Source organism: Delphinus delphis, chromosome 13 (assembly GCF_949987515.2).
Source record: "Delphinus delphis chromosome 13, mDelDel1.2, whole genome shotgun sequence".
Lineage (NCBI taxonomy): Eukaryota > Metazoa > Chordata > Mammalia > Artiodactyla > Delphinidae > Delphinus > Delphinus delphis.
This window is the reverse complement of record NC_082695.1, coordinates 65,540,127-65,564,391: the sequence shown is the minus strand read 5'-3', so window position 1 is coordinate 65,564,391 and position 24,265 is coordinate 65,540,127. Positions and strand designations below refer to the sequence as shown.

Here is a 24,265-nt window from a genome sequence, read left to right as displayed (position 1 = left end):
TTGAGTGCCAGGTACTTTTCACGCTTTTGCCCATGTGGGACAATTAAGATGAGGAGAATGATAACACTAATGGCAGCTGGCCTGCAAAATAAACACAAGAGGTGAGCTCTTCCCAGTGAAGTAGGAGGCCAGGTTTAACAGAACTCACTTTTCTTGTGTCTAAGGTACAATATAAGTCAGCTGGAGGAGTGGCTTCGGGGAAGAAACCTGCACCAGAGGGAAGTTGCTGAGACCATGGAACCTCTGATCCAAGCAGCCCAGCTCCTGCAGTTAAAGAAGAAAAGCCCCGAAGATGCAGAGGCCATCTGTTCCCTGTGCACCGCCCTCAGCACCCAGCAGGTGTGGTCACTGTCAGCCGAGGGCCTCAGAGCAAGCCCAGCTTCCATTTCAAGTCTGTTCCTGCCGGTGGTTGTTTCTTAGTGTGGCACTCCTGGCCCTTTCTGCTCCCAATGATACAGTCCTGAAGGTCCAGAGGATGGGATGTTCCTGGATGAACCAAAGGCTACTTCGGTCTGTGAAACAAGATGACACGGTTTCCCAGTAACTCTCTGGTGTCTCTTGCTTACGTAGAAAGATAAGGTAGTCAACCCACAAAACGTCAAGCTTAGGCACACACTTTTTTAAACGCTTACAGTGAATTCTGGAATGTCTCTCACCTAGAAACTTAAGCATCCGGCATTTGGCATTAAATTGTTTTCTTTACCGCTATGATTCCATTATGGTCCTGTTTTCACTTAGCATCCATTTACAATATTTTAAATAAAGTCAGTGAGAATCTAGCTAGAGGCATTTAAATGTTCCTTTCCTTTTCCCCTCAAAATTGTGTTTGTACTAGGACTCGGTTGCAGAGATATTACCAGTCTGTAAAAAGATAGATCTTGTCCCCACACAGGTGACCTTGCCCTCCGTCATGAATGTGCCTGTTTAGAAATGGGCCCTCCACAAGGTGGTAGCGCAGAATGAGACCAGCATGAGGAAATCAGATTTTCCAAATTAAATCATGCACCTTCTCCCTGCCCAGCACCTAGAGAACAGCAAAATCCAAACTCAGCATGGCAAAGTAAACATACATTTCCTTACCTCCTCCACTAACTACTAAGAGATGAGATCCCAAACTCTGAGGAAAACTGCTTCCTTCTACAACTGTACTGAAAGTTTTGAAACTTTTTAAAATGTTGCTTTCACAAGTTTACTCCTAGACTGCAACTGGCATCGCTCTGCCCCTGGGCTGGCTACTTCCCCCAGACAGTTGGTAGCAGACAAAGGATTAGCTTCCACTTAGACAGGAGTAAAATCTGTTCCTTCGTAAGTGATTTTGGGGGTGGGGGGAGGTAGGAAGGCTTTGTTACGACCTTTGTTATATAAGGTAAGATACCCAGGACTCTTAATGAAACCTTTAAATTACTCGTGGATAAGAGGCTGAGTGCTTCAGGCAGCAGTTCCCTAAAATCCTCATTACTTTATAAGCCATGGAGCGTAGAGGGCGGGGTGGGCAGGTATACGGGAGAGAGGAATGGGGTGAGAGAGCTCAGATCTTCCAGGCAGAGCTTCCGGACTCTAGTTTACTACATGTAGACCCCTAAACATCAGGCCAGCTGTATCTGAACTGTGGATCTTGCCTAAAGAGAAGTGTCCTCCTGTGCCAATGTCATATGTTCTTTAAAATTCAAAAGTTGTCTTATGTTCACTTAGCTGTGTGCTGAACTTTTGTTTTTATTCCAACAGATTGTCAAAATTTTGAACCTTTATACTCCCCTGAATGAATTTGAAGAACGGGTAACAGTGGCCTTTATACGAACAATCCAGGTGAGTTTTAAAATATTAATCAATTTTATAAAGTCCTAGTGAACAACAAATAAAAGAATTGGTAGTTTAGATTTTAACCTTGCTTCTCTTTATTAATGAAATAACGTTACATTCTAGAGGACCTTACGTTTTTAGGTGTTCTCTTTAGGTACATATGAGCCACACCACCCATGAATTACTTATCATATACGCACAGAAGACTGAACGTCAATCATCTCTGCCTCTCAGATCTTAGACATTGTCTAAGTAGTTCATTTGCCACTAGCATGTTACTAAACTATAGCACAAAATGAAATTAACAAAGTAAGCGGAATATCAACCCTACCCACAAATGGAACTAAGAAATACTCTTTTCAGAAAACAACTTGTGCTCTTAAATCTTGACTCTTAAAGCTTACAATATTTGCCCTTAGGAATATGCTTGAAAGAAAACATTTCAGGGAAATGATTATTTAAATCTGTCTTAAGAGTATGGGAATTTTTACATAAAGATGAGCTGCCTGGGCTTCCCTGGTGGCACAGTGGTTGAGAATCTGCCTGCCAATGCAGGGGACATGGGTTCGAGCCCTGGTCTGGGAAGATCCCACATGCCGTGGAGCAACTAGGTCCGTGAGCCACAACTACTGAGCCTGCGCGTCTGGAGCCTGTGCTCCGCAACAAGAGAGGCCGCGATAGTGAGAGGCCCACGCGCCGCGATGAAGAGTGGCCCCCACTTGCCACAATTAGAGAAAGCCCTCGCACAGAAACGAAGACCCAGCAGAGCCAAAAATAAATAAATAAATAAATAAGAAGACCCCAAGATCACTATTTCAAAAAGAAAAAAAGATGAGCTGCCTAAGCTGAGCCCTAGGTGACCTGGGCTGAGTGCCTAACCTTTGTGGGCGCCGTAGCGGACAGCATGTAAATGATGAGTCACATCAAGATTACTCAAAACACGAGGAGCATTTCTCCCATTAGTATATGTGGGTAACATTTTGAGGAGACCTAATACTTTCTCAAACTTTTAAACAACCTCTTTAGCCTGTGAAGTAATTGTCAATATGAAACAAGGATAAAATGAAATGGGGAAAAGTAATCAGAGGAAGAGGCAGGAAAAGAATAAATTAACTTGAGCGTCATGTATAAGTAGAGAATAGAGGCTGAAGATCAAGGGAGGGTGTTCTCTTAAAGGCAGTGGGGGAAATGCAGTGGTTTATTAAAGACTGGGATCACAGAGAAGCAGGCGGAGAGTCACCAACACAGATATTGTATAGTCAGCTGCTGAAAAGACTGATGACAGAAGCCATTGAGTTCTCTGACCCGCTACTGTTTTTATGGAGAGTTGAGAATTTACACAAAGCAAAGTGCAGGTTTAGAAAGTCTTTTCTGTCTTTAAATACCTGAAACATACATTAGAGGGAGAGCTGTAACTGCTTATAAATTGGCACTGTTTACAGAAGAGTTCAGGCCAAAGGTCAAAGAATATGAGCCAAGTCAGACTTGGGTTTGAATTAAGGAAGTAGGAAAAAGACAATGGAAGTTGGTCAGATATTCTCTGGAGACATGTACAGTCAGATTCTGAGTCTTCCTTAGCAGTCAATTCCCATGTCCAGCAATTCTTTCAAAAAATGGTTTTTGGGTTTTGTTTTGTTTTTCTTGCTAGAGTTTTATGTTCTGTTTCTCCCTAGACAGTGCTCAGAGGAAAGGCTCGGACAATCCATGCCATCCTCCTGTACTTGAACCTTATGTAGGATAAATACAAGTTGCTTATTAAAGCAAACCATTTACTTGGGTGGTGAGGACAGAATATGCTGACCTATAAGAATGTAAATTTAAGGGGATTGTTAAACACACCAAAGGATTCCCACCAGCAATGCATGAGGTATATACATACACAGGAATATCAGTCTTGTATTTTTGTATGTTGAACCACCCTTGCTTTCTGGGGATAACTCCAAATTGGTCATGTATATGTTTGTTAAGTCTAACTGGTTTATAGTGGTGTTCTTTGGCCTCTGTTTGCTGTTGATTTTCCATATGGTTGTTCTATCCATTATTGAAAATGGGGTATTGAAGTGTCCAACTATTATTATAGAACTGTTTCTCCCTTTAATTCTGTCCATTCTTGTTTCATGTATTTTGAGCTCTGTTGCTAGGTGCATGTATATTTGTAACTCTTATATATTCTGGATAGATTGAGCCTTTTACAGATATATAATGTCCTCCTTTGTCTTTCGTAAACTTTTTTTATTTAAAGTATATTTTGTATGACAATAATATAGCCATTTCAGCTCTTTTCTGATTATTTGGAATGTCTTTTATCAAACTTTTACTTTCAAACTTTTTGTGTGTCTAAACTGTCTCTTGTAGATAGCATGTAGATGGATCATGTTTTTTCAATCCATTCTGCCAATCTCTGCCTTTTAATTGCCTTTAAATTTACATTTAAAGTATTACTGATAAAGGATTTACTTCTGCCATTTAGCTACTTGTTTCCTGGATGTCTTAATATGTTTTGTGTTTTTCAATTCTTCCATCACTGCCTTTTTGTGTGTTTATTTCTTGTAGCGAGTGTATCATTTTGATTCCCTACTTTCCTTTTCTGTATATTTTTTAGTTATTTTCTTAGTGGTTACTGTGGTGATCACTATTCACATCTTCAACTTATAACGACCTAGTTTAAATAATACCAACTTAGTGTCAATAGTACACAAATACTCTGCTGCTATACATCTCCATCCCTCTGCCTTTATATTGTTATTGTCACAGATCACATCTGTTATACATGTGTACCCATTAACAGAGATTTATAATTATTTTCTGCATTTGTATAAATCATACAAGAAAAGGTGCTACAAACCAAAAGTATAATGCTGGCTTTTACATTTACCTATGTTGTTAGCTTTACCAGTGTTCTTTATTTCTTCTTATGGCTTGATTTCTTATGGCTTTGAGCTACTGTCTAATGTCCTTTCATTTCAGCCTAAGGACTTTCTTTAGTTACTGGTAACCAGATCCTTCTGCTTTTGTTTATCTGGAAATGACTTAGTTGTCCCTCAGTACCTGTGGGGGATTGGTTCTAGAACCTCCATGGGTACCAAAACCTGTGGATGCTCAAGTCATTTATATAAAATGACATAGTATTTGCATGTAAGCTATGCACATCCTCTGTACACTTTAAATCATCTCTAGCTTACTTATAGTACCGAATACAGTGTAAATGCTATGTAAATAGTTGCCAGCATGTATCAAATCCAAGTTTTACTTTTGGGAACTTTCTGCAATTTTTAAAAAATTAATTAATTTATTTATTATTTTTGCTGTGTTGGGTCTTCGTTTCTGTGCGAGGGCTTTCTCTAGTTGTGGTGAGCAGGGGCCACTCTTCATCACGGTGTGCGGGCCCTCTCACTGTCACGGCCTCTCGTTGCGGAGCACAGGCTCCAGACACACAGGCTCAGTAGTTGTGGCCCACGGGCCTAGTTGCCCCGCGGCATGTGGGATCTTCCCAGACCAGGGCTTGAACCCGGGTACCCTGCATTGGCAGGCAGATTCTCAACCACTGTGCCACCAGGGAAGCCCTGCAATTTTTAAAAATATTTTTGATCCATGGTTGGTTGAATCTACAAATGCAGAACCCATGGATACAGAGGGCTGACTGTAATTCTTCAATCTTGAAAGATAGTTTTGCCAGATATAGAATTCTTGGTTGACAGAAAGAAGAAATTTCAGGACTTCAAATATATCACCCCTGCCTTCTGGCTTCCATGGTTTCTGATAAGAAACCCACTTTTACTCTTATTGAGGATACCTTGTTATGTGATAAGTCACTTCTCTCTTGCTGCTCTCAGGATTCTTTCTTTGTCATTGGGGTTTGAAATTTTGACTATAATGTGTCTCAGTGTGAATCTCTTTGAGCTTTTTCTGCTTGGAGTTTGTTGAGCTTCTTGGAGAGATATATAGAGAGAAATATATCTTTCATCAGATTTTGGAATCCAGCCACTATTTCTTCCAGTAGTTTGCTGTCCCTTTCTTTCTGGGACTCTTATGATGTATATGTTGGTACACTTTATGGTGTCCCACAGGTCCCTCAGGCTCTGTTCACTTTTATTCACCCTTTTTTCTGTCCACTCCTCAAACTGAAGAATTTCAGTTGCTTTATCTTCTGTTTCACTAGTCATTTCTTCTGCCTGCTCAAGTCTGCTGTTAGACCCCTTTAGTGAACTAAATGAAAATTTTCATTTTAGTTATTATACTTTTCCTATATCTGCCTCCAAATAAAGGGAAAAGGAGATGGGCTCTATCCCTTTAAATCTTCCAATTGATGCTGCTGGAGGGAGCCACTGCATCCCGAGAGAGCCAAAATCAAGGCAGGCATCTGTGCCAGTCCTTCAGGGAACTGCCAGACCAACCAAAGTGCACAACCCCAGATTTTTGAAAGACAAGATCTCACTGCCTACCCTGGCACCAGCCAGCTGCTCCAGGACTGTGGGTTACTATCCCTACAGCTGCAGTGGGGCTGGAGAATGGGGGAATGGTAGCTGATGCACACTGATCTCTTAGCAAAGATGAGCAGGCGCTCCCTTCATCAGGCACTCTCCTGGTTGTTGTAAGTGTCCAACCAGGTTACCGAGTTACAAGATAGTTGATGCCAGTTGCTTTTTTCTAGCTCAGTGGTTGCTTCAGTGGAGGGACTGACCCCTGGAGGTTCCTGCTCTGTCATTTTGTGTGATGTCAGTCTCCCCATTCCTTTTTACAGATGAGGAAACTGAGGCAGAGAGAGGTTCAGGTACTCACCCAGGGTGGTGCCAGGATTAGAGCTCAGGTTATCTGCCTCCAGAGCCCATGGCCTTAACCACTTCACCATACTGCCTCACCATATGATTTGCACCTGAACTATATTTTTCTATTCTCCCTTAGATGGAAAATTTTTAAAGAATGCTAGAATTGGGAGAGGAGTTAAAGTCATATGATCTCCAACAAGCCTAAACCAGATCTTCGCTCCTTGCTAAATACCTCAGGGAGAGGGAGACCACATTCTCCTGAAGTCCTACCCAGTTATCGTAACATAAATATTCCTGTGATTCATTTTTGTGAGTTCACCAAAACTGGCTATTTTTAGGCATAAGAAATATTTTACGTCATCTTATTCTTCCCCACAGGCACAACTGCAAGAGCGGAATGACCCTCAGCACCTGCTGTTAGACTTCAAGCACATGTTTCCCGTTTTGTTCCCATTTAATCCATCTTCTCTGACCATGGACTCAATCCACATTCCAGCGTGTCTCAATCTGGAGTTCCTCAATGAAGTCTGAAAATGCATGTGCCAAAGCTCGACTGCCAGTGAGAGCAAGAAGGAAGTATACAGTACAGTAAAGTGAATTTAAGGATCTGTTAAATCTATAAAAGTAGATCAAATCAGAGGTTGAGCACCTGTGCAGAGTGAACTATACAGAATAAGACACATCTGTTATTTTATTTTGTACCTACTGCTCAGAATAAAAACACTTGAAATATGGAAGATTTTTTTAAAGTATGATTTCGGTCTAAACAAATATACATCATGATCTACAGCCACCAAGCAGTCCCCATGGGCCATATAAAAGATGCCAGTCTATAAAATGGAAACTGCCTAGTTTTGATCTTTGCACATAGCTGGAGAATGCCCAAAGTAAAATGATATAAAACATATGTAAGTCACATAAACTGCCTTCAGAGGACTTTTAACAAATAATGGTACTAATAACCATGACACTGTCATATAGTGAGTGACATTTCCCCCCGTCAACAAACCGTAGGTGTGGATGGGTTTATGGGGAGATGTCTTGAGGACAAATACACAGACCTGGGCCTTCTGAGAAGTTTCCCAAAGATATTTTTTAATGCCTGGTGATGCAGAGACAATGGTGTAATTGACCTCCAGACTAAACAGTTTGATTATTGGTTTCTGAAATAAAATTAGAAGACTCAGTCCCTAACGTACTCAAACCCACTTGTGTAGTCATGAATTTACAGAAGAATTACGCTAAAAATGCTGCAGTCCCACACGAAAAATGTGAGCAAACAGAAAGATATTCTTTACGTTTCCGATGCTAATCCATGCACTTCCTGAGTCAACAAAACTTTCACAAAAGTCTGTGTAAGCTAAATGTTAGAAAAGAATAACAAGCCTTATTTACAGATTAAAAACCAAACAAGTCAGGATAAAAGCCTTTAATCCCTTATTGCCATTATACCTCCAAGAAGAACATTACATAATGCGCTAGTAATTCCAGATAACTAAAAGAGTAAGGAAAACAAACTTCATCTTGAGGATCAGACTATTTGAAAAGCCTTTTTCAAAAATCAGGTATTATTAAATTATTATCCAAAACTTTTGGGTGTTTGTGGGTGTGTGTGTTCTTTTTAAAGGGAGAGAAGCTTATGTCAACTTTCCCTTTTCAGGTTATTTTCAACACTTTTCAGATTTACCACAAAAAACTGTAAATATCTCTGCTTTGAAATAAGGGTTTAAAGAACTTTCAATGATAATATTACAATGAATTTTACAATGAATTGTAAAGAATAAAGAATATTCAATGGGTTTATGGGGAGATTTAAAGAATATTCAGTGATAATATTACAATGAATTTATTTGTTTGCTATTTTATAATTTTTTGTCTCTTCTAAAGCAAGCATTCGATTAGAAAATCCTACATGTTGTTTACAGTCTTCTACTATTTTTTTCATATTTCTGGTAGATAACAGTATGCTGCTCCCATGACAGGAACAGATGGTGTTTGCAAATCATAGAAGAGCCTCTATGTTGCATCAAGAAGAAAAAATTTCTCCACAGAGTACAAGTAGAGCCCCCATACCCCGCCACCTTCTCTTACTCAGCCTCTCAGCTTAAAAGGCTCTTGGAAACACAACACACTCCGAGCCCTAAACAATCCTGTGCGCGGAGCTCTCCTCGCCCGCTGGGCAGGACGAGGCACAGCCCCCGGGCGAAGACCGCTGCCCAGCACGTCCCAACCCGAGTCGGCGGCATGATCCCCTCGACCTCCACGTTGCACGTCCCGGCTTCTCTTAGGTGTCCACGCAGAGCTGTGCCTTTCCCTTCCTTCCCAGCTAGAGTTACATGATATGACATCCCTGACCACATCCTTCAAAAACCCATATGCTGACTAGCTTTGGAAGGCCAGTCTAAACCAGTTGAGTCCGTGGCTGCCTCTTTTTCAAGTTGTTTATTATGTGTAACTTGCTTTTTACTGCACTTTAGTTTAAAACTTGGCTTCATGTAAGGCCTGTTCTTAATCTTCGAGAACCAAAAATGCCTTGTTAGAGTGCTAAGGAGTGTAAAAAGCAGCGATTCCATAAATGCAACGGCTTCCTGTCCTACGTGCTGTCTTACACCATCATTCTCTCCATCCCTCTGGGTTACTCCCTCTGCTGTCACTGGTTAATCACTGGGTGCCAAGGACTCACTGAATAAAAGCTTGGCACGTAGAATAAATGGGGTGGGGGAACCTCGTGAATAGTCCTCTACTTAGCCTAAGAAATGCAGGTTTAGTTCTCCTCTTCCGAAGGTAAAGGTATTTCACTGGAGCTGTACTTGATCTATATATACTTAAAAAACAAGTACTCTTTTATAGACACCAGGAATAAAGGAATACAGTAATCAGTTACTTAATGTTTAGATCTGCCCTTTTTAATGTAACACTTGGCAACTAGAAGAAGCATCTTTAATATGTTAGCATTTTTCTTCTTTGCATTTTTTTTAAAGTCAGTTCATTTTCCAACTTCATGAAATCAATAATGACTTAATTTAAATAACTTAATTCAACGTAAAGTTTTGAATTCTAAACCAAGTATCTGTCTTTATATTTTAGTATTTTAAATTTAGTTGTCACTTTTCTCACCATGTGCCTTTAGCAGTTACTAAGGTAACTGACATCAGTTCTCTGAAATAAGTGTTTCTGTGGGAAGAATTTTCATGTTCAGCATAACGTCCTGGTGGTGTTTTGATCTGTCTTTTGAAACATGAGAAGCATTTTAAAGATTACTTAAGAATCAAATACTTAGATTAAACAATTTGTATTTTAAGTATTATATGGGACCTATCTGTCTACCTAGAGTAATGTGTGTTCGTTGCTGAGGCTGACAAGCATATCACCTACATGCATATCACCGACATTCTCCCTGTGCCATCACAGCTGCAGTTAGACTTATGGTACCCAGCAAGCAGATCAGACCCAAAGGAAAACAGGCTTTTCCCCCCTTTTTATGAAGCATATCAATACGACTTTCTTCCCTTTCCTGTACTAAATTTTAAAGCTTTTGTAAAAACAAAACAAAACAGACAAAACGAGGAACTTGGAAAACTTAAAAAAAATTAACACTGCTACCATCAGTTCATCAAATATTTACTTAGAGCTTAACTTAATGCATTAAGATTATAGTAACAAATGCATTAGAATCCATTTCTTTTACATACAGTACATTTGTTTTCATTCATTCTGAGGCACCAAGGGCATCCTAGGTTGAAGCACTTGTATAATGCCCAATGACTAAACAGTTACTAAAGTATGACAGCAAGGGGCAGGACACTGTAGATCTTCCTCATAGTAGATTTCTCTGCAGTTTCTCAAATTATTTGCTGCATGACCCAAATAGCCATAATCCACTTTTTGTACACATCGGTACCATAGAGAGTTGGGGAGTATAGAAAATTAGAGGTTGATGCCAATGCCACAGGACTTTTTCTTATTATAAAGGTCATTAGATAGAGACTCAAGATTGTTTTTCCTAAAAAAATTTCTAATTTTAATAAAGGGGGTCAATCAAAAATTAATTTAAACTACTTTCTAAAGTGATACAGTATCAGAATAATCCAGATTTGACTATAACATTTTGCTCCCAACTGATGTTTGGATGAAGGACTTCTTCACTGAAGGGGATCCCATCATATTCATGGGTGAATCTAACAATGGAGAAGAAATACTACTAATAAAAATATTTTTCCACTTTGACCAAATCTGTAAACTACACCTTTGTTTATAAAAATTGCTTGTATTAGTTACTGTAATATTCAGCTGTGAATAAAAATTTGTGGAAATAAATACTTTTGAAAAAAGTGGTGTGACAAATTTAAATGAAATTTAAAACTCTGTAACCACACATTGACTGAAAAGTTAATTTTTAATGCTTAAGAAACTATTCAGGGGCCTATATTCAAAGATGCTTCATGATCATTTAAACCAGGGTTTGGCAAACTACAGCCTGCAAGTTGGGGTAGAGAGAGACTTTCCCTATAAAATAATACTTACTGAGCTACACAACTCAAACAAGGCAGTTTTGGTGTAGTGGATCAATGGAATAGGACAGAGAGCCCAGAGATAGACTCATATGTATAACTTTGTAAATGGTAGAGGTGGCATTACAAATCAGTGGGGAAAATATTTACAAGATCTGTATGGAGGATCTTATATATAAGTGAAAAACATTAACAGTAACATTTAAAAATTGGAGAAATATATTTCACAGATAAGAAGACTCCATACCACAAAAATGTCAGTTGTCCCCAAGTTGGTCCGTAGATTAAAATCCATCTCACTACAGTTTTTTTTGGTGAAAATTGACAAGCTAATTCTAAAATTTATATGGAAGAGCAGAGGCCCAACGATAAGGAAGAGGCTCCTCAAGACAAAGCGGGAAAGCTTTCCCTAATACGTACCAAGACTTACTATAAAACTTCAGTAATTCAGATGAGTGCAACTGGCACAGAGATAGAAAATTTGACCATTGGAGCAGAACAGAGAGCCTAGAAACTGAACATTTGTATGGAAACGTTGGTAGACTGTTTATTACCTAGAGGAGCACACACAAAAATCACCTGGAAATCTTTTTAAGAACTCACATAACCAACCTCACCCAAATGTACAGGATAGGACATCTCCAGGGAAGGTGCCCTTAAACACCCATCATTAGGGAACCCTATTGGAATATTTCATGATACAGAAATGTGTTCACAACATACTGATCAGCTGAAAAGTTACCTCTGGAACCCAGCTTCCCACTTAAGGATGGACAAACTTCTGGGTGGCTGGTGGAAGAATAACCTCTCTTCAGGAAAGCCTCCACCTCATTCCCAGAGAGGTGAGTGCCTATCTTCAGGACCTCAACAGGAAAACTGTGTGCCAAGAGCCAAATTTCAGACAGCATACACTTACGTAGTAACAGTAGAGAAAGAACAAAGCAGCCGACATCTGGGTCCTGGTCTGACACTTAGAGGTAGGTCTGGGTGGTGGCAGAAGCTGGCCTGGTGCTCCCAGCTAGGCCCCGGTGATCTCCTTCTGCACACAATTTTACAAAACCACATCAGACAAGCTCACTCTGACTAATGAAGGGAGACAACACAAGACTACGTCACAGTTTTGTCTAAACACAAACACAGGATCTCTGTGTAAACCACACGATACCAAACACCCCTCTCCTGGCTAATGGGTGACTGCAGCTTCTTCACCAGTTGCAGCTTTAGTCTAGCTCTAATCTTCCCTCCTTCTAGATAGGATCATGCTGAAATAGCTAATCAAAGACTTGACCCTACTTCTGAACAGCACCCAATCCAGAGTGAACCTCTGCATCGCTGGACTCCCCAAATCACCTAACCAAAGCCCAACGTCCAACACCCTCTCACTGAGCTGCCCCTCACTTCCCTAAGGTGTGCCCGTGATGTGCAGACTTCCTGTTGCAACAGCGTTAAACCCAGCCTGTTCACAGACAGGTGTGTGCCAGGAGGCGTTTGGCTCAAGGGCATCAACACAGTGTTGTCCCCTTCCACCAATATTAGCATTTTGCAGGGTAAACTTAGAACCAAGGAGGTACCGTTACTGAACCAAACTTGGGTCTGCTCGCCTGCACACAGTAAAGCCAATCTACCAACATGGGGCCGTGGAGAAGGAAAGTGCAGTGTACTGCAGGGCTAAGCAAGGAGTATGGGTGGCTAATGCTCAAAAAACCTGAACTCCAGATGGATTTCAGGGAAAGGCTTTGAAAGACAGGGTGAGGCAGAGGGTCTCAGGGTACCTGATCTGCTCCTAGACATTCTTCTGACTGGTTGGTGGTGAGGTAATCAGGGGTCAACATCACCAACCTTCTGGTTCCAGCTGGTCTGGGGTCTATGTGCTTGTGGGCAGCACGAAGTTAACTTCTCCCACCTGGTGGCAGTTTCAGTATCTGCAAAACAGCTCAGAGGACTTGGCTCAGAATATTATCTATAGCCCTTGAGGAGGAACTAAAAGTCCTTGACTTTGTTTAATGGCTAAACTGTTATTATTTTTGTCTTGACTGTTTTCCTTTGTTTCTGCATTTTCTCATTCTCTGATTAAGTTTGCTCTTTGGAACTCAGGGAAGGCCTAGGCGGTTAAAGTTTTTCTACTAACAAGAGGCAGGTGGAGGACGTGGGGGTGGGGGTAGGGGGCGGGCCTGTCCAGGGAAGGACCAATAGGGGCCTGCATGGTTACACCTCAGGTTATACAGGTTATGGCAGGTACCTTGGAGATACTGCCAGTTTGGTTGCAGACCACTGCAATAAAGTGAATATCACAATAAAGTGAGTAACATGAATTTGTTGGTTTCCCAGTGCATATAAAAGTTATGTTTCCACTATACTGAAGTATGCAATAACATTATGTCTAAAAAAAATGTACATATCTTAATCTAAAAATACTTTATTGCTTAAAAATGCTAACCATCATCTGAACCTTCAAGACTTAATCTTTTTGTTGGTGGAGGGTCTTGCCTCAATGTTGATGGCTACTGACTGATCAGCGTGGTAGTTGCTGAAAGTTGGGTGGCTGTAGCAATTCTGATTGACATCTATACACTAATATGTATAAAATAGAGAATTAATAAGAAGGTGCTGTATAAAAATAAATAAATAAATAAAATTAAAGAAAAAAAAGTCATCAATGAAGTTGCCACATCTATTGACTCTTCTTTTCATGAACGATTTCTCGTAGCATGCAATGCTGTTTGATAGCATTTTACCCACAGTAGAACATCTTTCAAAATTAGAGTTAATCTTCTCAAATCACTATGTATGGCAGCTATAGCCTTACAAAATGTATATCTTAAACAATAAGACTTGAAAGTCAAAATGACTACCTGATCCATGGGCTGCAGAATGGATGTTGTGTTAGCAGGCATGAAAACAACATAAATCTCATTGTACCTCTCCATCAGAGCTCTTGGGTGACCAGGTGCTTTGACAATGAGCAGTCATATTTTGAAAGCAATCTTTTCTTCTGAGCAGGAGATCTCAACAATGGGCTTAAAATATTCAGAAAACCATGTGGTAAACAGATATGCTGTAATCCAGGCTTGTTGTTCCATTTATAGAGCACAGGCAAAGTAGATTTAGCATAATTCTTAAGGATCCTAAGATTTTCAGAAAGGTAAGTGAGGATTGGCTTCAACTTCAAGTCACCAGCTCCATTAGCCCCTAACAAGATAGTCAGCCTGTCCTTCGAAGCTCTGAAGTCAGGCATTGACTTCTCCTCTCTGGCTATGAAAGTCCTAGATGGCATCCTCTTCCAATAGACAGCTGTTTTGTCTGCATTGAAAATTTGTTGTTTAGTCTAACCACCCTCATTAATTATCTTAGCTAGATTCTGGATAACTTGCTTTAGCTACTACATCAGCACTTGCTGTTTCACCTTGCATTTTGATGCTATTAGAGATGGCTTCTTTCCTTAAACCTCATGGACCAACCTCTGCTAGCTTCAAACTTTTCTTCTGCTGCTTCCTCACCTCTCTCAGCCTTCCCAGAACTGAAGAGAGTTAGGGCCTTGCTCTGGACCAGGGTTTGGCCTAAGGGAATGTTGTGACGGGCTTGATCTTCTATCCAGACCATGAAAACTTCTGTATCAGCGATAGGCTGTTTTGCTTTCTTATTATTGTGTGTTCACTGGAGTACCACTTTCAATTTCCTTCAAGAACTTTTCCTTTTCATTCACAACTTCGCTAAATGTTTGCAAAAGGCCTAGCTTTCAGCCTATCTTGGCTTTCCACATGCCTTCCTCACTAAGTTTCATCATTTCTAGCTTTTGATATAATGTGAGAGATGTGTGACTCTTCCTTTCACTTGAGCACTTAAGAGGCCACTGCAGGATTATGAGTTGGCCTAATTTCAATACTGTTGTGTCTCAGGGAATAGGGAGACCTGAGGACAGGGAAAGGACAGGGAAACAGCCAGCCAGTGGAGCAGTCAGAACACACACAAGATAATCGATTAAATTTGCCATCTTATATGGGTGTGGTTTGTGGCACCCCAAAACAATTACAGTAGTACCAGCAAAGATCACTGATCACAGATCACCGTAACAAATATAATAATTGTGAAAAAATTTGAAATATTGTAAGAATTGCCAAAATGTGATGCAGAGACACAAAGTGAGCAAATGCTGTTGGAAAAATAGCACCAGTAGACTTGCTCCAAGCAGGGCTGCCACATACTCAATGAAAAACAAACCAAACCAAAACAAAACAAAAGGCAATAAAGTGAAGCAGAATAAAATGAGGTATGCCTGTATTACTAAATGAAATTCTAAGGCTTGCTAAGGATATAGACACTGCAAATAACCTTCAAACAGGTAGAGGAACAAAGACAAATACACTGGACCCTTGAATGGGGGGAGGAGAGCCCACCCTCCATACAGTCAAAAGTCTCTAGATAATTTATAGACAGCCCTCCATATGGGAGGTTCCAACCAACCTCTGCTCATGCAGTACAGTAGTATTTACTACTGAAAAAATTCTGCGTATAAATGAACCCGTGCAGCTCAAACTCATGCTGTTCAAGGGTCAACTGTATATATCCTTCACTTAGGTCTGTGACAACATCTTAAGCTATTTGGAACACACCTAGACCTGGGGTAAGCTTAAAATAAGTTCGGTAAATCAGTGTCTGTATTATTTTCTGTCTACATTTCATTTCTGATGTTCTTGTTTGGCAACTCGAACTTTCTGTAGAGTAGGTATTTGTTATAAGGACAAAACTACATCCAAGGTAATAACTTCTTCTTAATTAACAAAATTTGAAGTTATCACCAAAGCAGTTAGATTAACAATGAGCACATACATAACTTGCCCAACTACTCAAGATTAGCAAACTCACCTGTCTCATTTATTCAAAGTCAAGGCCCTCTGTATCCTTGGGCTCTGTGTCCATGGATGCAATCAACTGCAAATCAAAAATATTTGAAAAAAAATTTTTTCCAGAAAGTTCCAAAAGCAAAACTTGAATTTTCCATGCACCAGCAACTATTTACATAGAATTTACATTGTATAAGGTACTATAACTAATCCAGAGATTGCTTAAAGGAGAATGTGTGTAGGTTATATCCAAATACCATGTCATTTTAGATAAGGGACTTGATTTTGGTATCCTCCTGTAACCATTCCCTAAGATACAGAGGGAAAACTCATTTGTTACATTTGTAACAAATTTGTTACATTATACATTTGTTAACATTGTCCTAGCCCCTACCAACTCCACCAATTTTCCCAGTTTCTGTTACTGAAACTTCTAAAGCCATTGCTGCATAAGCTACCATTAATTTTGAGTATTATAGGAAGTTTAAGCACAGGAAAATTATCCACAAAATGTAGAAGATAGGGCTGAGGCTGGTTATTTCTGAAATCCTAATGAAATCTTAACATTAGAATTTACAGATTTACAATAGATTCATTGATTTCCAGTCTTAACGCTGATCTACTCCTTTTTTTTTTCAAAAAAATAATTACAGAAAGAAATGATAACAGGGCATTTCTAAAAATACTGAGAGCTAAATGTCTTAGAACATTTACATCTCACGAGGGCCCATGTCTAGATTTTAAGAATTATAAAATAACTAATTTTGATATAGATATTTAGTGTTATACAATATATACTTGGTTATATATGGTTAAACATGAAAAGAACTAATTATAATTTATTTCCGGTAATTTTGCATCTTTATTGAAAGATACTTTTCCTCCCAATTTCTATTTTGAAAAGTTAAATAACTACTGAAGAGTTGTCAAAATAGAGCAATGAACAACCGTATACTCTACCTTTAGGTTCCCTAATTGGTAATACTTTGCCGCATCTGCTATCTCTCTTTCTCTGCCACTGTATTTGTATGCATTTTTTGAGTTATTTGGTAATTAGTTGCAGCATCATGACTCTTCACCTCTAAATACTTCAGTGTGTACCTCCTAAGAACAAAGGACAATCTCTGCCATATCTACAATATAATTAACATAATCAGGAAAAGTAATGTCAATGCTACCGTCTCATGCAATTTATAGAAAGTTCCCCCAACTGTCCCAATTCTGATCTTTAGAGTTGTTGTTTTTAAATCCAGTTTCCAATTAAAGATCCTATGTTACATTCAAATGTCACATATCTCCTCTAATCTAATACTATTCCTGGCCTGTTTTGTTTTTCACAACATTGACATTTTTTTAAGAGTTCAGGTCAGTTATTTTGCAGAATGTCCCTCAATCTGGATTTGTCTGATTGTTTCCTTATGATTAGATTCAAGTCAGACTTTTTTTGGAGAAATCCTACATAAGTGAGGTTGTGTCCTCAGTGTATCCAGAGGGTGCATGATGTCAGTTTGTCCCATTACTGGTAATGTTAAGCTTGGTCACTTGGTCATGGTAATACAAGATTTCTCTAGTGTATGGATAACTTTTCCTCTTCATGATACTTTGAGATTACATAAATATCTTTACATAGATTTACATGTTTTTTATATATGTAAAACTTTTACCCAATGGTTTTCAAAATCCATCCATTTTCATGACATTTTTAATTACAAAAAACTTAGGAAATTTGGAAAGACTTGCTGCTGGTGATCTGTAAGGTATTGAGTGGGAAACCGTGATACTTAGAGTGATGGTATCTTAACTTTTCTTAATAAATATATGGGGGGCAAATTGAATGGAACCTGACTTTTTCTCTTATTAAAGAACGCTAATACCCTTATCAATAGTTCTACAGACCAGATGCAATTACTCTGCATTTGGACTATTAGAAAGTTTTAATGGAAAAACCCATAACTTTTAAAGATCTGTTTATTTCCTCCGCCGCTGTATCTCACACTTACAGATAATTCACTGCATGTTTTCTGATTTTTATTTTCTTCATTGCAAAACACACATTTGACTGGCTTAAGTTTACTGAGTGTCGGCTTGAGATAAAATGTGTTGGTTTTGGCTCACCTAATGAATTCCATTTTGGTTTCAATTTTATTATGTTACTAGCTTTCAAACATAAATCAAGTTCTAATGCTCTAATGGTACCAGCTCTGTACCATCCTTGGAAGGATTAAGAAAATAATCATTCAAATCATTTTCTGTAGGAGCCGTGGTTGAGAAAGGCTGAGCATCTAGTAGTGACACGTTGCCTCACTTCTCCACCTACCTGAAACCACACTTAACCTCATACCCCTAGATCCTTCCCCTGCCAAAAAAGCAAATAAATCTTCTAATCCAAGCCACCATATGCAAGTATGTTACTTTTACCAAGGTTTCAACTACTTTATTTCTTCCACCGAGGAAGACTAACTTAACATTCACCTCCTTTCCTGTTTTCTATAACATATACCTTAGTTAATGATACCTGTCTCTTTTTCTACCTCCGCTTCTACGTTCCACATGCCATAAGCCCTGGACAAACAACATGGGCCTTGGGCTTCTGAGAATCAAGAGTTCAAACCTATAATTCAGCAAATCTAGATTTGAGGCCTTGGCAAATTCTTTGGTTTCTCTGGGTCTAAGCTTCCTCATTTATAAAATGAGAAAGAAAAAACTCTTACCTATTTCATGGGGTTGCAGAATGTGCCTTAATTTGGGTTTGTCTGTTATATGAATTGTATGTTATTCAGTTTTATATAACAATTATCATATTGCCTGAGTATATGAATTATAAACAGCATACATAAGTGCCTGGTGCATGGTGGGCACACAGCGCTCATAGATGGTAGCTTTTATTTTTCTATGCTCTTTGCTCATCATCCAGAATATGAAGGTGAAAAAAAATCATCAGGTATGTGGGAAGTTTTGATTTATTCAAAGTCCAAATTCCACTGACTATATACACTTCTTGTGAAAAAGGAGCACACATACTTTTTAAAGTCAATAGCCTCAGAATTCATGTATTGAATTGACGACTGTCAATTTCCTGGATTTGCTCAAATCAAAGCAACAGAAGAAAGAAAAGGAATAAACCAGAGGGTCAAATTACAATAGATGGTGAGTAAAAGGGAACAGTGGATAACTGGGAGAACAAATGGGAAATGAAGGAATTTTCTGTAACGATGGACATGTTCTAAATTATATTTTGAAAGCTGAGAGTAGTTTGGGTTAAAAGAGTATATGCACTTGTGAAACTCATCCAATTTAAGGTTTGTACATTTGACCCCATGGAGATTTTGCCTTAAAAGAACTGTAAACAAATACTGACCTCCTAACATGAGTCATAGTATTTCTGGGTGAAGTGTACTAAGATCTGCATTAAAAAAAAAAAAAAAAAAAAAGATGGTTTGATGGAAGAACAGATGGAGGGACGTGATTAACAAAGTGAATCAGTTATACATATACATATATCCCCATATCCCCTCCCTCTTGCGTCTCCGTCCCTCCCACCCTCCCTATCCCACCCCTCTAGGTGGTCACAAGGCAGCGAGCTGATCCGAGCCAGCAATCCCACTACTGGGCATATACCCTGCTTGTCTGTTTTTATAGCCAGAGAACAAAGGGACTTCTGAGTCACCCGCTGATTGGGTAGGATCTGCATGTTTCCAGTGGGATGAATACCTTTCTGTATATGGTATGGAAAAGGAGCAAGGCATGCTGCTTGGGAAAGCTCAGAGATGTTGCAATGGTTGCTGCATGACAGAGTGATTAAGGGTCTGGTAACTGTTCCGGCGATGTTGGCCCTTTTAGTTTATCTTGTTCATTGTCCTTGCAGCACACCACACCGACCACGCGAATCAAGCCCGAGGCAGCCTGGCCAGCCTCCGAGCCCTGGCGCTGGGGATCTGCCCCTTCTCTGCCCGGGTCGCCTCCTGCTCGCCCGGTCTCAGTCCGTTCTCAGCACACACTCATCACCTGGTTCCCAGAACTCAGATTGCGCAGTGGTCACGTCATCATCGACCAGGGCTCACAGTTACAGCGGCAGAGGCATCCCTAACCTCCCTCATCCGTAGCCTAACCGGCCCACCCTAATCTCCCAGCCCCCGGTTCCCTGGCCCCATTTCGCCTGACAAGTTTTCATAATCCTCTCAGGCTCCGCCAGCGGCGCCGCCAGCCATGGGGCCCGATCATATAAGGAAAATACAGCGGCTTCATCCGGAGCTGCATCGTGGACCCGGGGGCGCCCCTGCCCTACGCCACTCGCTACACTCCACGCCTGCCAACCTCCCCGGGCCTGTCCCCCTCGCCTGCCCCGCAGTCTAGGCCTCTGCCCCTGGTCTGCGCAGCCGCTCTCCCCAGCCTGCGGGAGTCGCTCAGCCACTCCCCTCCCGCCGTCTTCCGAGCCTCCCCCACTCGACTTCCGGTCCACAGGCAGCGCCCGGCCGCACCCCACCTCCTTCAAAGCAGTTCCACACTTTCGGCCGCCTGGTCACACGTTTAAGAAAAGTCAGGAGTGGGGGTGAAGAGGCACGTTAATTACCTGTTGGGGTAGCGGGGCGTAGATAGGATGGACAGGGTAGAGTCAAATCATTCTCTTGATTGGGAGACAAGAGAGACAAAGTCTTTAAAAACAGCGATATGAGGAAAAAAATCCGCTTGCGAGGAACGTTCTCTTGTCCAAGGCCGGTCTCCCCGGGAGGTTTCGGTACCCTTGGTTCCCACGGGGTGGCGCAGAGGGCCGCGTCCTGCCAAAAGAGAGAGCGAGCCCTGGCCGAGCGGCGCGAAGTAGGTAAAAAGGCGCGGCCGAGGCCACGCTGGCGCCGCCCCGCGCGCTTAAAGTCCGGGTGCCCGGGGCGGTACGTCAGCGTCGCCGCGGAGGACCCCTGCGCTGCCGCCCGCCGCCATGGCCCTGCTCCGAGGTGACCCCTACAGCCTCGCCTCTCTCGCCCCTGGTTGGTGGGGGGTGGGGAAGGGCCCGGTCGCGGCGGGGAGTCGAGGCCTCCTAGGCAGTAAAGGGGACTTGATAAAACCCCAACCCGAAAGCACTGTTTGGGTTTAGGAGAAAACATACTTGTCAGGCACTAGCGACAGTGATCTCCCGGCAACTTCCAGCTGAGAGTTGAGACCACGGTTTGCTTGCTCTGACCTTGAAGGTCATTTGCCTTCGCGCGGTAGTGACCCACCTAGTTCGAGGTTAGCTATTTGGAAGACTGGGGCGGCGCCATAAGCACGAGGCGGCCTGGGGCGTAGGGGAGCCTTTCCCGGGAGCCCGGCGGCCTCGGACTTGGTCAGAGGGTGGGCGGGGCTTGGGGGAAAGGAAGGAATGTTGTCCTGCAGTCGGCAGGGGATTTCCGTTCCCCCCCACAGTGCTTGGTGGCGATCTGTTGGAGAACTTTCCTTAATCCCTTTCCCTTCTATTCTTTCGAGTGAGTCCAGAAGAGTGCAGTCATTGAGTACATAAATTCTACAGTTATTAACTTAAAAAAAATATGTAAACTCCCTTTTCATAACAAATGGTCGCAGTCAGTGGAATAAGGATGAAAGCTCATGCTTACTTTATGTGTCCTTTGAAGAACCTTCAGATGGAACACTTTATATATCAAGGCCCCGGGCGGAAAAACACTTGGCAGGAACTGAGAACCATTATTCTGGTGGTCCAGGGCCCTGTGGGCTCTGTGAAGGAGGTGGGGTTTTATTCTAAATTCAAAAGAAGGCAATCTCCTACCTTAAAGTAGAATAACAGGATCTGATATCCAATCTGCCCCCATTTCTTCAGGGCTATGAGGCTGCCCATGTAGCAAGGAGGAGAATTTAAGAATCTATTGCAAAGGCCCAGGCAACATCAGATGATGGTTTTGACTCAAGTGGGGGGCAGTGGAGTTGGGGAAAAGGGGGAGGAATGATTTGAGATAGATTTGGAGTTGGAATTCACAGAACTTGGTGATAGGTTGGATGTGGCAGGTCAATGAGAAGGAAATGTCAAGAATGACCAGGTTTCTGGTTTGAGGAATTGTGTTCATGTTGATACTCCTTATGGAGTGAGGAAAACTGGGGAAGGGACAGATTTGTAAGAGAATATTGAGGTGCTCAAGTGCAGATATCAGGTAGGCAGTTGGTTAGGGGAATCTGGAGCTCAGAAGAGCCAAAATGACATGTGAACAGTTCAAGTGAGAAACAGGTATTCTGAGACCAGAGGATTTAATTTAATTTGTCAGTGCTCTTTACAATTCTGAATTTAATAAAGCAGCATATTGATTTTTTTTAGATGAGGTATTCAGAAAACCCAAATTATTTAAAAGCTGCATGGTCATGAGCTATCATCTTTAAAAGAAATTATATTTTTATTGATTTCTCTGTATAAGAATTTATCAGTGGTTCTGACCACTTTATTTTAATACAGACCCCTTTGAAAATTTGATGAAAACTATGAACCCAGTAAGGGGAAAGGATGTACATCAACACCTGCATTAAGGAAGTATGAAGTTTATAAATTTGGGATACCATTCACTGTGGTGTTAAAAGTTAGTGATCGTATTTTTATCCATTTCCCTGTTTTACAGGGAAACTGTAAACTGTTTTACAGGGAATGTTTCCCTGTTTTACTGATGTCCAGAAAGGTAGAATGGCTTGTCTCTAATGGTAGTTAGTGTCTTGATTGTTATTGGTTGGTTAGAATACATTACAGATACATACTTCTCTCAAGTAGCATACTAGGTGCTTGCAGGACTAGTGGGTAAGAGAGAACGTGCGACTGATTCTTGTGGGGAAAAGGACACATTTGAATGGGAGCATAATTGACTTTGGTAAAGATTGTCGTTAATTTATCAGATTTCTGTAGAACCAATATCCCGGGTTTTTATTAGCACCAATCCCAGGACTTGGTAGAAGGGTTGCACTCAACAAATATTAACTCTCTTACTGCTCCTTAGCTTTGCTGGGAATGTTTGTGCAACCCTTCAAGGCAGGTGAGGTGGGCAGGCGGGGGCGGGGGTCAGGGAGCTGCCAGATTAATCCTGAAACTGAAGTGGATACAGAAGCAGCAGTTTTCCTTGTTAGCTTTGGTTGCTGTCTGCAGTTGCTGTAATTAAATGAGTAAATATTTGCCTAACAATGTAATAGAAAGGAAGGCAGAATTCCTCTTTCTCTTCTAGTGTTATTTTTCCTCTGTGGTCACATCTGCCACATTGCCTGCCACATTGCCTCTGTGGTCACATCTGCCACATTGCCTGCCACATTGCCAGGCCCTTTCCTGGTGTTTCTGACTCACTATGCTCTGGATTAATATGTCTATTCATTGTCTTTCAGTAAAAATCTTTAACCTCTGAATTTTCAGAGCCTTTTAAAATACACAAGATCTTAGCTGGGTGTTACCGATTGTTAAGTTTTAGACCTTTCAACTTCCACATAAAATCGACATCAGATCAAATAATTATTGCCATGGTATCCCGTTTATGAAATTACAGGAAAAAATCCTTTAGATTGTCTAGTCTTTGTACCTGCACATGCCAGATTATTTTTAAAAATACACTTAATAGCTTTTTCCCCACTCAAAATAATTGTATTAGTTCAGTTTTAGCCTTGCTCATGCTAACCTTTACAGCCTGGGAGCTTCAAGTAAGCAGACGTGATGTAAGGAAAGGGGAAGTTCTTGCTTTCGTTTTCATTTTCACACACGCACACTCTTTTGTGGATTTCTCATATTTCACCATACGCACTTCCCACACAAAAATGCTTTCTTAGATTATGAAATACAAGGAAAAAACTCATGACAGGAAATCTATGGAGAAGCAAATGAAATGTGCCTTCATTGTTTCTGAAAAGTCAACGTTCAATTCGAATCATTTTCATGTATGCAATACATCATTTTATCTGGCTTTTGAGATTCTGTCTTTCGTTTTGAGAAGTTTGACAGTGATGTGCCAAGATGAGTGTGTGTGTGTATTTTGCATTTATTCACTTCGGAGTTTACTGAGCTTGAATCTGTAAATTTATCTTTTAGTTTTATAGAAAAATTGAACAGAAAGTACAGAGCATTCCCATATACTTCCTCGCCTCACTCCGTTATCCCCTATTATTAACAGCATTAATGTGGTACATTTGTTACAATTGATGAACCAATACTGATATATTATTTTTAACTAAAGTCCACAGTTTACATTAAGGTTCATTTGTTGTGTTGTATAGTTCTATAGGTTTTGACAAATGTATAATGGCATGTATCTACCATTTTAGTATCATAAAGAGTAGTTTCACTGCCCTAAAATGTCCCTGTGCTCTACCCATTCATTTCTCCTTCCCTACCACCCCCAACCCCTGA

General features: G+C 40.8%; 2 protein-coding genes, 1 long non-coding RNA gene and 2 other non-coding genes across 7 annotated transcripts in view; 2 read left to right on the top strand and 3 right to left on the bottom strand.

Annotated features, from left to right (window-relative positions):
* The window catches only part of MYO5B (myosin VB), a 382,270-nt gene extending 374,967 nt beyond the window's left edge, over positions 1 to 7,303 (top strand). For both annotated transcript variants that reach the window (XM_060029032.1, XM_060029033.1), the window contains 3 exons: positions 165 to 339; positions 1,726 to 1,806; positions 6,945 to 7,303. In XM_060029032.1, coding sequence (XP_059885015.1) covers positions 165 to 339; positions 1,726 to 1,806; positions 6,945 to 7,097 — 409 coding nt within the window. In that variant the 3' untranslated portion in view covers positions 7,098 to 7,303. The remainder of the gene's footprint in view (positions 1 to 164; positions 340 to 1,725; positions 1,807 to 6,944) is intronic.
* Positions 333 to 20,699, bottom strand: LOC132436279 (uncharacterized). The gene is made up of 4 exons (XR_009521756.1): positions 20,489 to 20,699; positions 15,941 to 16,006; positions 11,994 to 12,116; positions 333 to 512 (listed from the first exon to the last, which is right to left on the bottom strand). It is a non-coding gene; the product is annotated as an uncharacterized lncRNA (long non-coding RNA).
* LOC132436724 (small Cajal body-specific RNA 18) lies at positions 19,890 to 19,971 on the bottom strand. Its single transcript, XR_009521873.1, has one exon. It is a non-coding gene; the product is annotated as a small Cajal body-specific RNA 18 (non-coding RNA).
* On the bottom strand, positions 20,049 to 20,189 carry LOC132436731 (small Cajal body-specific RNA 17). Its single transcript, XR_009521877.1, has one exon. It is a non-coding gene; the product is annotated as a small Cajal body-specific RNA 17 (non-coding RNA).
* Positions 20,700 to 20,753: 54 nt separating the features above from the next.
* The window catches only part of ACAA2 (acetyl-CoA acyltransferase 2), a 46,451-nt gene continuing 42,939 nt past the window's right edge, over positions 20,754 to 24,265 (top strand). The window contains exon 1 of one of the 2 annotated variants that reach the window (XM_060029035.1): positions 20,754 to 20,867. In XM_060029035.1, coding sequence (XP_059885018.1) covers positions 20,852 to 20,867 — 16 coding nt within the window. In that variant the 5' untranslated portion in view covers positions 20,754 to 20,851. Of the gene's footprint in view, positions 20,901 to 24,265 lie in introns of both variants that reach the window. The other variant, XM_060029034.1, reaches the window with a different exon arrangement.